The sequence below is a fragment of the Trachemys scripta genome, chromosome 7 (assembly GCF_013100865.1).
Source record: "Trachemys scripta elegans isolate TJP31775 chromosome 7, CAS_Tse_1.0, whole genome shotgun sequence".
In the NCBI taxonomy this organism is placed as follows: Eukaryota; Metazoa; Chordata; order Testudines; family Emydidae; genus Trachemys; species Trachemys scripta.
Window position 1 is genome coordinate 99,041,838 of NC_048304.1, and position 14,868 is coordinate 99,056,705.

A 14,868-nucleotide genomic window follows, 5' to 3' on the forward strand; every position below is an offset into this window, starting at 1 on the left:
AAGAGTTGTAGAGCATTTTGGTCCTGCAGAACTGATCACATTCTTAAGCATCAAGCTCGTCTGCTGACTCAGTTTACAGACTGCACTGGCCAACTATGCAGTTAATTCCTACTCTGCACTCATTGGCTTGCTCAGCAAGCCATGGTCTCTGACAGCTTCTCCAGCAGACCTGGTCAGCACCCTTATCCAGACCAAACTGGCTAAAGCTCCCAAGGTACAGGAGTCCTTGCACAGCTAGCTGGCCTGTAGTTGACAAACTTTGCTGGCAACGCTTTGCCAGCTCTTTTCTCTGTAGCTTTGCAAGTTCGCCAGTGCCAAATGGTGCCATAATCTGCTTAGTCTAGAGTTAAAACAGCTTGCTGCATGTCCTAGGAGCATCATTAAGCCTTTCAATTTTATAATCTCCTTCAGCAGCTGAACTTGTAAATTCTTATAAGCAGATAGCTCCAGTTTGCTAACAGTGCCCCCCTGAGCACTTGGAGCATGCAGCCCACTTGAATATTCTCCAGCAGGGGCTCAAAACTTTTCCACAGCATGAGCCACAAGTTAGGAGGGCAGGTGGTCCATAGACAGGACCATCTCAATTTTTGCTATCACAGAGCCAATGTCCTGTCCATCTGCGCGCACACTCACTCTCTCTCTCTCAGCTGGAAACACGAGAGCCAACAAGCACTCTGCAACTAGCCAGCTCTGCAGACCACAGTCTGGAAACCCACAGCACATGGGCAGCCCTGCAATCTCAGACATTTGTAATGTATTTTGAGGCTCTCCCCTGCCTCAAATTTAGCTACATACATATGCTGACTAAACTGTTCACATATGAAGTTTGATGTTTCAGATCAGCTGTTGGAGTTGGTCAGAGAAGAAGCATAGCAAGGTTCAGCCCAGAAAAGGTAAATGTTTTAGAAAGTCATTTCACATGAAAACAGCAAGTATTTTTACCTTAACTACACAGTTATCCTCACCTCTACCGTGATCTCTAGTCACATAGCAGGGCTGTGTATGTCCCTGTCATAGGATGGCTGGCCCTAGTAAGTGAAGTAGATTCAGGGCCTCTGCCCCAGAACAGGTGCTACCAATTAAGAGGGTGGGGCAGCACCTGGAGGCTTTACAAGGTCAGGGAGAATCAGAAGGAGGAACTGACTAGGAAACTATGTTTGGGAGCAGGGAGAAAGCAGGAGAGCAGCAAGAGGGATTTGCTGGCTGTGCCGTCAAGCCAAAGAGCCAGGGCTGAAATTAGGATCAGCAGCAGAGGGAATTGCCTGCTAGCTGTAAGCGAGAGAGCCGGAGCCAAGGGCCAGAGAAGGCCAAAGGCAGGATAGCTGCTGAGGCGCTTACCCCCTGATAGCTCCAGGGCCAGAGAGCTGGATCCAGAGGAAATGTGTGAGGCCCAGGGAGAGTGAGGGACGCTCCCAGCAGAGAGGCTGCAGGGGTTCCCTGGGGAAGACCAGGCTTGCACTCCAGTTGGAAGGGCTGGGGTGGCTGCCTTCCTACAAGGAAAAAAAGGAGTGCACTGGAGGGGGCATGAAGGAGCTGTATGTTGCATGTGCTGTTTGGACTGTGCTAGGGGAATTCTGGACTATGGCATTGGGACTTGTTTTGTTATGATTTATGTGCACAAGACTTTGGCCAGAAATGAACTACACAAGGCCTATATTTATCTTGGGAAGAGGCTTTGGACTATTTCTGGGGTATCTAAAGGAGGGAAACTAAAACAGGTGTGCTACAGAAGGGAGCTTCAGTCAAGGTGGCCCTAGGACTGTCCCTCTTCCAGCCCTTTTTCTTATTCTGCCAGGAATGCAGAGAATATGCACACAAAGCTGGAAAACCTCTTTTGAAAATGAAATTGTAACCCAGTTTTACATTATTAGAACTTACCACATGGAGTCTATGTAATGTGGTTTAATTTTGCTATACATAGATCCAGTCATCACAAAAAAGGTTATATTAAGCAAATAGCAATAGAGTTAACTTACAAAATGCCACAGTAGGTTTTAAAGTTTAGTAGCATCATGGCAGTACAAAATATTACCAGTAGAAAGAGATATAGGCGAGAATAAGGTCAAGGTAAGAGCTGTATTTCTTGGTTTGAAATGCCAAAGGAACATCAGTACTATAAAGCCATTTAATGCAGACATTTAGAGGTACTGTATGTGAAAGTGTCTTTCTTGCCCCCCCCCCCCCCCAAAAACTCTAGGATACAAGCAAAAAAAAAAAAAAAAGTGGTAAGATACAGCTCTGATCAATTTGGAGCAGGATTTTCCTAAATGTATCCACAGTCAGTGAGCAAGACCCTCACTGCTCTGACCTCTTGCTGCATACGAGGCCAGAGTTTAGGAGGGGCTCTAAAATCCCCTTCTATAGCTGGGGGCGGTTGCTGTGGCACAGACATGGAGTACGGCAGTCATAATGCTGCCTCCTGAGGATCCCCTTATACACCCTGGCACAGGTGAGGCAACAGCATATAGTGCTGCTGAGTTTCTGTGCATCACTGAAGGAGATACAGCAGACTTCTAGGGTTGCTCTAGATTAGCCAGGCCCCCGGGGTTGTCTACAGTACACCAAGGACATTTCCAAACCCCAGGACCATATGAGTGCCAAGGTAGCGGAGTTTTGATTTCCATACCGCACCTGTAAGAAGCGCAAAGAACCTCACCCAATGCTTTTGGGCAGCCTTTTACCACAGAAATTTGCCTAATATGGGCTATATCGTGCACAGGTTTGGCAGTTAACATTTAAAAACAAACCTGGATATGCTAACAAACCCATTTATGGTGTGAAAGCTGTAGAAAGCTCTTGGGGTACTTGGCATTAGGGAGGCGTATAGAAGAGAAGCCATTCCGCTCAGGGAGTTCCAGGTTTATGAAACTTCCAGCTTAAACCCTCTATATTAATCATAAAAGCCAAGCAGAGAGCAAAGAGTGCAAGAAGAATATTTCCTTATGTTTAAGAAACAGTTCACAGCTATAGACCAGAGCTCAACACATACTGCCTCAGTCACTGCAACTAGAACACGCATCTATATTTGCCTCTTGATCAATCCCAATTCTAAGTTTACACTGCTAAAGCTTGCAACATAGGATAACTCCCCTCCATAGGCCTCAGTAAATGTTTCTCATGAACGTGTGGTCAGCATGTCAGAACCGCTCAAACAGCATGCATTTTCCACAAAAGCTTTACACAAAAATGTATACTTTTCACCAAAAAAATTCAAGATTTGAAATTTTTTTGGACTAGCTCTAGCCCATCGTGAATCAGTCAAGGCAGCAAAGAAAAAACACACACACAAAACCTCAGACAGTTTCAAAAGAACACTACTGAAATCAGACTAAAACCAATCTCATCCTCAAATCATAAGTGACTCATAGGTAGGTCAACCCAGATGAGATTTTGATACCAATGTTTGCTATTCCTCATTCTGAACTGTAGAGTTGACCCGAGCAGCCTCTGGCCTTCATGTTTCCAGATGACTATTGAATTGTAATTCTCATACTCACTTATTTAGCTGGCCACCCATTTCATAACCCATAGAGTTGGTCTCTAAGACAGCTTGTTCTAAAATTTTTGGCCTCTTCTGGTATATGCTCCTACAATCCTACTGTAGGTGCACTGCTAGACTCGCCAAGTGTCCGGTGTTTGAATCCAAAGCTGAGTGTCTGTAGTCGTTGGCAACTAGCAGAGCTGTTTAGATAGAGAGAGTTGGACACCCCGCTATTAGGGGGCCTCTGAGCAGAGTATGAGGCAGACTGCTGCTTCCTCCCCTCTCATGGGCTCTGCTACTCTGTTACCCACTGCTCTACAGTCAGGAGCTGTGCTCCCATGAGCACTGACCCCACCTCCTTTAAAAACAGGCATGAGCTATCAGTGGAGGGGAACTAGGAATAGGTAGGATTCCTCTTCTTCAGGGATAGCTACTCTGCAGCTGGGAGTGTGGCCCCCAGCGTGGGCAGACAGACCCTAGCTAGCATGCTAAAAGACAGCAGTGTAGCTGGGGACAGCACAGGTGGCAGTGCAAGCTAGCCGCCTACGTACAACTAGGGGGGGTTTGCGCTAGTTTTTTACTCAGGTGGCTAGCCTGAGCTACCACCTGTGCTACTCCCAGTTACACTAGTGTTAATATGCTAGCGCATGTCTGTTAACCCGAGCTGGGAAGCACACTCCCAGCTGAAATGCAGATATACTCTAGGAGAGAATGGGCAAGTCCTAAAATTCAAAATCCCCCTGAATACACTGAGAATGCAGAGAGGAAGGAGGGGCATAGCATCTCCCCTCAAAGACAGTGGGAGGACAATGCACTTCCTCTTTGCAGCTTCCACTCTTGGGGAGAGGCAGTTAGGCTGAAGCCTTTTCCAGGCAAGAAGCTGAGGACAGAGAAAGGCAGGAAGGTATCTGAATAAGCATCAGAACGTTTGGATGTTATGTCAAATCCAAAAAAATTCAGGTTCTAATATTAAAGTGGTCAGACTACCTAAAATTCATTGTAATTCACAAACAGAGGATAACAGCAAGAAAGAAAGATAATGAGGAGACCCATGTACCACAAGATCTTAAAGAAATATTGCAACTTTTTACTGTGGTGATAAACATGTTGTTTACTGTTCAGTGGATCGATATTCCATGAATTTGCTTGATGTGTAAAATCTGAGTTAATAAAGAGAAAGATGCTACATGCATTTGTAAAATTACCTAGATAGAAACATGTTTCATGTAACTTACATATAGGCTGCACCCCTCTCCCTCAATCACTGATCCATCTTCAGTGGTTTGGTTTCTGATGTTAAAGGAAGCCAGTCTTGCTGAAGACCCATTTCCCCATTAATATCTACTATAGGTGATTTCATAAGTGCCTTCCACACTAGTGATAAACTCCTACAAGAGGGCTGGGGGAGAATACAGAATGATTTTCATAAGCCAAGTCAATAAATATAACTTGGTTACATCCTTGGAACCCGATCTGGTTTTGCTCAAATAATCTGAAAGTGTCAGAACCAACAATTTCTGTAAGCTATGCCAAAAGTAATAGCAGTGCAACTTCTGCCCCATTTGGGACTTCAGCAAGTGAATACAGGCTTGCCTTTGCTCAAGACAAATCCAGATCCATATTTTGTGTCTTTCACAGAATACAATTAGAGGTAACCATCTTCCCCCACTTTTCTTCCCACCCTACCACAAGGAGGTCTGCCTTTGAAAGCAATCCCGACAGAAGACTTGACTGCATTTTGGCTTCCACCCCCCATTAAGCATTCCATTTACAGCATGACCCTTGCTAAAATGCCCTACACAGGCCTTCAAGCAGGCCTACTGTAAATAGGGATTTAGATTTAAGGTTAAATATCATCCACTATTCTGACACTTCCATTATTTTCAGGACTTGTCTAACTAACTTACAGTCGCAACTACAAAGACCTTTAATCTTAAAAGCAAAATCAGCAAAGTTGGTCTGAGTTTTAATGCTTACCAAAACAAACATACCATTGAAATAAGAGTCTGTATATTACAAGCATTTAGTTACCGTGCAACAGACATTTATGAAGCCACCAGTTCTCAAACAGCAAGTTATGCTTATATATCAAAGACAGCTGCAAAGAGACACGGGAACATGTTTAGTGGGAGATTTTTTCCTAACTATCTGCTGAATCAAGAGTGTCTTATGAAATTGGATTTTACAGGTTACTACTCTGCCTTGACCTGTTGCCATATTTTTATTGGTGATTTAATGACAAGGTTTTAACGCTCTACCCACAAAGTACATTTTGCAGGGAAAGCAAAAAATAGTGCTAATTAACCTTGCCAACTGGAAGTTTTGTTTTGTAATAGTTGGTCAAATAATGTATTCAGATATGGTTAGCATTATTTGATCAGCTCTAGTTTTAAGTGAATCCACATGTATTCAGCTTATTTTGCATTTGTAGACTCTATATTGTGGTCTCCAGTAACTGTCCCATGTGTTCTCCATCCCCTATAGGCCAGAAGCCACCCAAGGTATTTGAGAAGGTTAACAGAAGAACACTTCTGACAGGTGAGTGACTGTTTTACTTATTGATCTAGTTTGATCATACCAATTACTTTAATTGTAAACATAAATGTTATGTGCCAAGTATCAAAGGGGTACCCATGTGTTAGTCTGTATCCACAAAAACAACGAGGAGTCCAGTGGCACCTTAAAGACTAACAGATTTATTTGGGCATAAGCTTTCATGGGTAAAAAAACCCCCATCTGAAGAACTGGGGTTTTTTACCCACGAAAGCTTATGCCTAAATAAATCTGTTAGTCTTTAAGGTGCCACCAGACTCCTCGTTATAAAGGTTATGTGGTTCTATTGGATTTTGTTGGACTTTCTGTTTGTAAACAGATCTCCCCTCACTCAACTATTAATGAGCCCATTTCTGCAATGGCACAAAGTATGTTATTACAAGTATGGCTACGTAATCTTGTTAATTACTGTATCAGAGACATAAAAAATACTGTCACCTCTGAACTTCCTCAAAAAAGGACACACTTTGATTTATAACACAAATAAGTTGTTCCTGGCATGACTGATTGCCACTGTGATCTATAGCAAGGAAAAGGAAAAAAGTAGTCAGTTACCAAAAACTTCAGTTCTGTCTCACGAAAATTCACAGAAAGCAACTCTGTCCCACTGAAGGGACAGAAAGCTAGTTTTAGACAAGGTATTCAAATAAGGTATCATCGACGAGTTAATCTTATGATATGCAAAAGCAAGACAGTGGGGAAAAAAGGAGCCACAAACAAGAAAAATCCAGTGTAGGAGCAGTACAGTGTATTAGTAGACACATTTGTCACACTGAAGATCCAAGTGATAATGACCTTTGATCTCCTGCCCCTTTCCCTCCTGACAAGTCATCATATGTGATGGCTGCCTCCTGATTGGTACAGAATTATGTTATGGCACAGCTAGCAGATATTAACAGTTGTCAATAACTATTTTCTCATGGAGACTGACAGATAATTTTAGCAGAGGACTGAAAAGGTGAGTCAGATAAGGCACTTGGGTAGAGAGATGGTAAAGAAAGTTTCCAAGAATGCCTTAAGGCCTTTCTAAGCTCAATTAGCATTTTTACCTAGGAGAAGTGAGGAATTTGGCACAACGGTACAAAGAAAAAGGGAGAATTCTGGATCTCTCACACATTCAGGTAAATAAGCTGGGCACATTTGATGGAGGATGAAAGAACGACCAGTGCTTCTCATTAGTGCAGTTTTTGGAGATTTAACTATCCAGAATAAGTTTGCAAAAGCAAATGGTCAGTGGAATTTCCCTTCATTTTCCTCTAGATCAAACCTGCCTGCCTCAGGATTATACCAACATTTACCATCTTAGTCCCAATAGCTGAAGTCAGCTGAAGTGTGTAGTCAAATATTGCTATAATCATGAGTAAGTGTCCTCATGCTAGAAACTTGGGAAAAAAATATCATTGGCTTGTGTACGCATTTCTTAAACTAGGCAAATGAGGGAAATAAGGGACAAAGTGATGAATCAATACTGAGTTCTATGGGAGTCAGAACACAAAACTAGAGAGGAAAATTTCTTCTAACAGAATTGTTATTTCGGGGAGGGGGGTTAGTTTCTATCCTGGTTTAAACATCTTTCACTGAGGTCCCAATCTGTAAGTGTCATGGATGTGGTCATGTTTAGCATGATAGCCACCATCAGCAGGATGCAAGAGACAAATCTTGATCTTATTCAATATCACCAGGAGTTTTGCCATGGACTTCAATTGGAGCAGGGACAGGGCCTATAAAATGCAAATTGCAATTAAAATAATAAAGCTATTTGAATTTCTGCTACATTTTGTAATTTGAAACACTGAAGACTGATCACAGACACTCATATTACAACTTAGCAGTGAGAGAAAAAGTCTCTCTTCTTCAGTCACATAGGAGAACCAATATTATGCTTTCAGCTGTTCCCAAGAACGGATTACTATGTAGATGCCCTTCCACCTTCTCTTAGTAGTACCCAGGGTATTGTACTTCTAGGAAGTTGCCAGAGAAAAAGGAACCAAGTGTTTTGTTCTTAGCTTTAGGACAAATAATGTGATTATTGTAGTTTAAAGTGAGACACAAAGAAGAGAATATCTTTTGCAGAAGGAAGCAAACCCAAGTGGACTGTCAGACTTCGAGAAGAATGAAGGGGGTAGAGAGAGGGCCATCGTGAGCATCTTTGATTATTAAAGCCAACTGCTTGTACTAATGTCTACGCATGAAGTGTTTTTTCAAGGGACAGCTCACCAAAGCAGCTAAGGGCCTAGGGGCCACTAGGTCTTCAGCCATAGCAGGATGAATTTTAGCATATATAAGTACAGTCAGTCAATAGCCATTACACCTTTGTTAGGTAGGCAAGTATTATTACACCCATCTGTACTTAGATGGCAAAACAAAGACAGTCAAGTCACTTACCTACAATGTCACTGTCAGAGTCAAAACAAGACTGCATGAGTCTGTTTCTCACATACCCACATTTAGAATCCCATGTTATTACATGTCTGTGCCCTCATCTGTCCAGATGGTACAGTAGCTGTTCACTAGCATAGCTGGTTGGGAGGTAGCATGTGGCCACCCTGAGCAACAATGCTCCATTCCCCACAGCAATAAATTGGCCCATAGTCCCCTACTATTATTAAGGGGCTGCTTCCTGAGTCTCACTGAAGTCCGTGAGAGCTGCAGGTTCACACCCCTCTGAAAGGTCACTTAAACATGGGTTTCTAGACCTCTGAATAAGAAGTTTGAGTTGCCTAAAAGATTAGGGTTAAAGACAAAACAAAGTGAAATAAGAACAGACATGACAATAAGACAAATGCAAGCTGTACAAGAACGTTAGTACAGGAAGCATCAGTCCAGTATGCACTCACCTGGTACTGGAGGCAAAGTTATGTTTCAAACTGTGTTAAGAGATCTCTTATTTCTGGGGTCAGATGCTCTACTGCCTTTGCAGCTTCTGTAATAGCTTTCCGATACATCCCTTTCTTCTTACGATTAAATCTCAGTTTGAAAGATTCAGAGAAAGGAGAGAGTTTTGAAACAGATAAGAATGAGGTTGTTGGAGAACCAAACCATGATACTTTAGCTTCTCGCCAGGAAGGTTCTCCATTTTCCTTCTGGCTAAGGTTTATGTCAAGAACACGTGCCGGCCACCATGGGAAACCATGAATTTTACCCCAAACAATATCCCCCACTGAAACAGTTCTTCCATCTTCAGTGACACATTTAGAGACACTCTGTGTATGTAGTCTAACTGTTAATGGTGGCACAATTTTACGCTCATCTTTTGAAGATGAAGAGACAGACGCATCATCACCAGGTAAAAAGTCACACATTTCTGGTGATGTTACTTCTGAACTAGAGGATTTGGATTCATCTAGACTGTCATTGCTACACACCGATAAACTAGAAGAATCTGCCTTCCTTTTACGATAATTCATAAGAAAAGCCAAGTTATCATGTCCATCTTTACCTTGGGGAAATCTTTTGAAGTCATCATCGTCACCTGAACTCCCTGAAGACATCTCTGCTAAACTTCTATCTGCAGATTCATCAGTGTAAAATACAGAAGGATTGGACTCCCTGCTACTCTGAAGGTCATTTATCTCATCAATAAGTTCTGCTTTATAAATGGAAACACTCTGACCATCATTTATTCGATGAGGTTTCAGTCTGATTTTGGGAGGTGGAACATCTGCACTGGAATGCACAGGCCTAGTTAATTTCAGTTTTGGAATGGAAGCAAGTTGGCTGCTTGCCGACTTATCCATAAAACATTTGGTTTCCTGATATCGTTCAGAGTCTCTGTTCTCCTCTTGGTCCTCCCCTCCATTCTGCAATATCCGCTGTGGACAAAACGGTTTAACCGAGCCATGAATCCGGGAGGGAATTTTCACAACTTCGCCTTTACCTTGTGGCGTGCTGTAGGATATTTTTATAACTGGAGTTCGATGCACTAATTCCCCAGAAAATTTGTCTTCCTCCCTCTTTTCTCTTTTATTCCTTTTCTCCACATAATCAGAATCACTGTGCTTTTTTTGCTCCTTGTCCTGAATACTTAGCTTCCTCCTTGTTTTAGCATTTTGCCTGGCTTTGTTCGCTTCCTCTGGGTTCAGAGTGTTTTTACATTTTTCACAGAGCACTTGCCTGGGCCTCAGTCTAATAGTGCTCATGATGAGCCTTCCTGGGTCTCTATTTCGTGACAACCGTCTTTTTGTCCTCTTTATAGTCCTTGGTGGTGGCTGAGGAACCCATTGGTTATACGTGTGTCTTAACCATAAGGGAGGAGGAAAAGGAGCTCCCTCAAAATAGGGAGGGTAAGGAGGAACATTGCCTGGTGATGGAGGTGGCAAAAGAGGAGGAACCTGTTCATCATGGTTTCCTTTGGGAGGTTTTTCACTAGAAAACGGTGACTCAGTCTCACCCTTCACAGGCTGTCTGTCTTCAGGAACCCAGTTAGTGCAAGCATCAGCAGGAGGTTCCTCTTGCTTTGGCAACAAAGGTGGTGGAAGACAGAACAACCCAGACCTATAGCAGTGTGGAAAAAAAAAAAAAATACACAAATCAGAACGGTTTGAAAGAGGTTTCTTTGACAAAAATTAAACTTACAAAAAAATGCCATTTTCTGAAAGAATATTTGCCCAACGCACTAAGAAGTCAATATTTTCCCTTCATTTTGAAACAGCAGCTGATTTTATCCTGTTAAGTGCCATCTCAAAACATACAGAGCGCATAATCTACTTTTTGGGTGGAAAGTCCAACGTGACTTCTGCACTGAATTCTCAGCCTTACTCAACAGGCCAGTAATACCATGGAAAAGATGATGTATAGAAGAGTAGAACCCTGCAAGTCTTTGGGACACTATTAACGAATCTTTCAGTATGCTAGACTTTTGAGAGTAAGTTTTCAGATTACTATGCAACAGTTGAGCCACATGCACGTGCAATCCAGGTCGCTGAATGAGTAATTTCCCAGCCTGCACATTCAAGCATGGGGTTTTTATACTAGCAAGCACGTTCACCCCGAGCCATTATTCATCTACTTCTCTGAAGAGAAAAAAAAAAAAAAAAAAAAAAAAAAAAAGAACTTGCAGGGGTGGCTCTAGCTTTTTTGCCACCCCAAGCACGGCAGGCAGGCTGCCTTCAGCGGCTTGCCTGCGGGAGGTCCGCCGGTCCTGCAGCTTCGGCGTACCCGCTGCCGAATTGCCGCTGAAGCTGCGGGACCTCCCGCAGGCAAGCTGCTGAAGGCTGCCTGACCGCCACCCTCGCAGGGACTGGCAAGGCGACCCCCGCAGCTTCCCGCCCCAGGCGGGCACTTGGAGCACTGGTGCCTGGAGCCGCCGCTGAGTACTTCCTATTTCTCCAAGCTAGCCAAATCAAGCAGAAAATGTCATTTATGCAATGCCAAATTTTATCATTGAATATTACACTATTGCACACACTGAGTATGTAACATTTTATTTCCATAGATTTCTTCTGAATAGTGACAGCCAATTGCGTCAACAGATATGTTGCTGGACCAGACATTGAATCTGTGCTAATCTCTGAAGTCTTAGCCAAGCAAGGCCCAGTGTCACATCTGTGGGGAATGGAAAGCCAAGACAATGAGTAGAAACACTGCTTCATCACACCACCAGCTCTTTGTAGATTTTCCCCTCCCTTTCCCTACCCACATGTTTGGGATATACTTTGCTGCAGTGGTTCATTTCTGTTCCTTGGCCTGGCCTTCAGGATTTTCTTGCACATTCAAGCAAGATCAGGGTTCAGGATCAGGGTTAACAATTACGTGCCAAGGACTGTGCTTTGCACACTAAACTATCTGTTTATCGTTCTGAAAGTTTACAGCTTCAGTATGAAAAATGCTGTCTAAAGAGGGAATTCACCTTTCTCTGCAGAACAGCAGCAAAGGATTAATGGGAGACAGATTTTCCATGAACACGAGTCTGACAAAATGACTCTTTGCAATATGAAATTCTACTTTGTGCTTAGGTTTTATTAAGCCAGGAGAGCATTATGTTCCACTGACCTATTAATGCCCAGGCTGTTCTTGACAGACTGAAGAATAAGTAAGTTGCAAGTTCTTTGTAAAATAGTCACTTCTTAAAAAAGGCCATCATGAGGTTCCATGTTTATTGTCTCAATGGTTCCATATATGAAATGACATGTATTCCTTTAACAAGGAATACAATAGTTTTTCTGCAAAAAGAAGAACAGGAGGACTTGTGGCACCTTAGAGACTAACAAATTTATTAGAGCATAAGCTTTCGTGGACTACAGCCCACTTCTTCGGATGCATCCGAAGAAGTGGGCTGTAGTCCACGAAAGCTTATGCTCTAATAAATTTGTTAGTCTCTAAGGTGCCACAAGTCCTCCTGTTCTTCTTTTTGCGGATACAGACTAACACGGCTGCTACTCTGAATAGTTTTTCTGTGGGCCTGAAAACTCAAGAGCCAAGCTGTGTTCTTTCTGGATCAAATTTCAGCAGCAAGACATCCCAAACACAAAATTTTGTTTTTAATAACTCCAATTCAGCCCTTTTCTCCCAATATTTTGACTCCAACAAGAAATATAGCATAGTGTAGCCATATTTTTAAGCTCTAAAATGTACTTCACCATGTACTTTGAGACAAGCCAGGCCTTGGCATAAATACTGGAACTCGGGGTGCTGCCACATCCCCTGGCTTAAAGTGGTTTCCATCATAGAGAGGGCTGACAGTTTGGTTCAATGGCTCTCAGCACCACTGGGACTTGGGGGAAGATTCCCTATTGCACTTTATATTAAAAGATCAGTTTTAGCAGCAATGACCTTCTTTAAAACAACTGTCCTTTACTAATAGAAAGGCCTTCCATTCTTAAGTGATTGGAAGCAGGCAACATTCTCCTTGTAATGGTGATCATCCTCTCTAACAAAGACCTAGATGAGCTATTTTTATCCTATGCAGGGTCGGCTCCAGGCACAAGCTTGGCAAGCAGGCGCTTGGGACGGCCACTCCGGAGCGGGGCGGCAGGTCAAGCTATTCGGCGGCAATTCAGCGGACGGTCCCTCACTCCCACTGGGAGCGAAGGACCTCCTGCCAAATTGCCACCGCAGATCGCAATCATGATTGTGGCCTTTTTTTTTTTGGGGGGGGGGGGGAGGTGCTGCTTGGGGCGGCCAAAACCCTGGAGCCGGCCCTGATCCTACGAGTTTCTACAAGACATTTGTCATATCCCACAATTCTCTTTGAGGCTTTGGCATCCCCAGCTCAGAGAATAATTGAGAAGTACGGAAACTCCCTCAACCTCATGTCCAATCCCTTCCAGACAGCAGCACAAAGAACCCAAGGGGATAGTTGGCTGCGAGGAGTTGGAATAGGCAAGCTGACTCAGTTTGACTGCACGTGCTGCTGATCACCCAGGAGCATCTCCTGCTTTGCCTCCAGTAGGTGCCTTCAGACCTGACTGGTAAGGTTGCGGTATTTCTTTCTCAGCACCATATCCCCAGGGTGGAACTTTTCGCTGGAAGGGTAAACCTCACACTCTCACTCCAGATCTTTTTAGGCTACTGCTGTTTCAGATGACAGCTGCACACCAAAGTAATGTAACACTTCTTCCTAGAGGAGCATTAGCAGAGGTTGCATACAATCAGATATTAAAGAAGAGAGATGGTGGCTTTCTTCCCAAGACTGGAATAGCCTTATAAACTCACTGACACTCCCCCACTTCCTAACACTAACCAGCATGCACATACTCCTCCAATTTATTATGGAAACTGTACACTGGTTTCAGTTTTGTTTTTGCAGACATTGTTAATTACAGGCCAAACCCTTCTTACCTGATTTGTGAGAGAAAACCCACCAGGGAAAAAAAAGAAATTGCTTCCATAAGTCACAAAAGCAGGAATTGGCCCTTAATTTTGGCACCGACTCATCGCTATTCTTTGTTCTTTAAGAATTCAAATAATTTAGTAACTGGATGACTATAAAGTTTTAATTTGCCTTTTCTAGAAAGAACATTTCCTTTCCATTTACTTGCAGAGAGATTATGACATCTTGACCATTTTTATATTTAGATACCTTGTCTAGGTGACATTTACTTTCCAAATTAGAAGAAAATTAGCTTAGTCTACAGGAAAAAGAACTAAACTGCCTGCAAAATATAATTTAAAACTAAGCTATTTTGTTTTGAGAGCTTTACGAAAAAAGAAAAGTCAAACCTGAGAATTAAAAGTTTTAAAGTGACAGACTCTGCTAACATATTTGCTATAAAGCAACTATAAGTTGCGCATCGAACTGAGGTATTAGTGGAGCTTATAATGGAAACCAATATAGTGCTATTATTCACGCAGCTTTGGTCGGAACTGTGTGATACTTTATTTATTCAGTTAAGTGGAACGGTTCTGGCTTGACCAAATAAAACTATGCAATGGAGGAATTTTCCTCTATTCCACTCCATTAGAAGGTAAATTCTGTTTACCTTACTCTTACAAGTAGGCCCAAGGGTTTAAACAGAACTACCAGAGTCATTAAAGCAAGCAAGTTCAGGCCTTGTCGATTCTCTAAAGGCTTGATCCTACTAGCCTAACTCACATGAGCAATCCCACTGAAATCACCAGAACGCGCATGAGTAAATTTACTATGATCCAGTCCTTTATAAGGTCAGTGACTTTGCTATGGCATGTTTTGCAAGAGTAATGAAGTTTTAGTAGCCCATGGCCTAGCACTCAGGTATTAAACTTCTCCTGAGAAGTGGAGAGACAACAGTTTCTGGGGAGAATCATCAGAACTGTGGATTACAATTAATAAGTTTGGCACTGATTAGATGAGCCTCAGTACCCTAATCTGCATCCCAAAGTTGACAATCATAGTAAAGTAAAAAACATTTAAAAAA

At 42.7% G+C, this 14,868-nt stretch overlaps 1 protein-coding gene across 3 annotated transcripts in view; it reads right to left on the reverse strand.

Annotated features, from left to right (window-relative positions):
• Nucleotides 1-14,868, reverse strand: part of PWWP2B (PWWP domain containing 2B) — a 41,901-nt gene that overhangs the window by 13,817 nt on the left and 13,216 nt on the right. For all 3 annotated transcript variants that reach the window (XM_034776979.1, XM_034776977.1, XM_034776978.1), the window contains exon 3: nucleotides 8,872-10,528. In XM_034776979.1, the coding sequence (XP_034632870.1) occupies nucleotides 8,890-10,528 (1,639 nt within the window). In that variant the 3' untranslated portion in view covers nucleotides 8,872-8,889. The remainder of the gene's footprint in view (nucleotides 1-8,871; nucleotides 10,529-14,868) is intronic.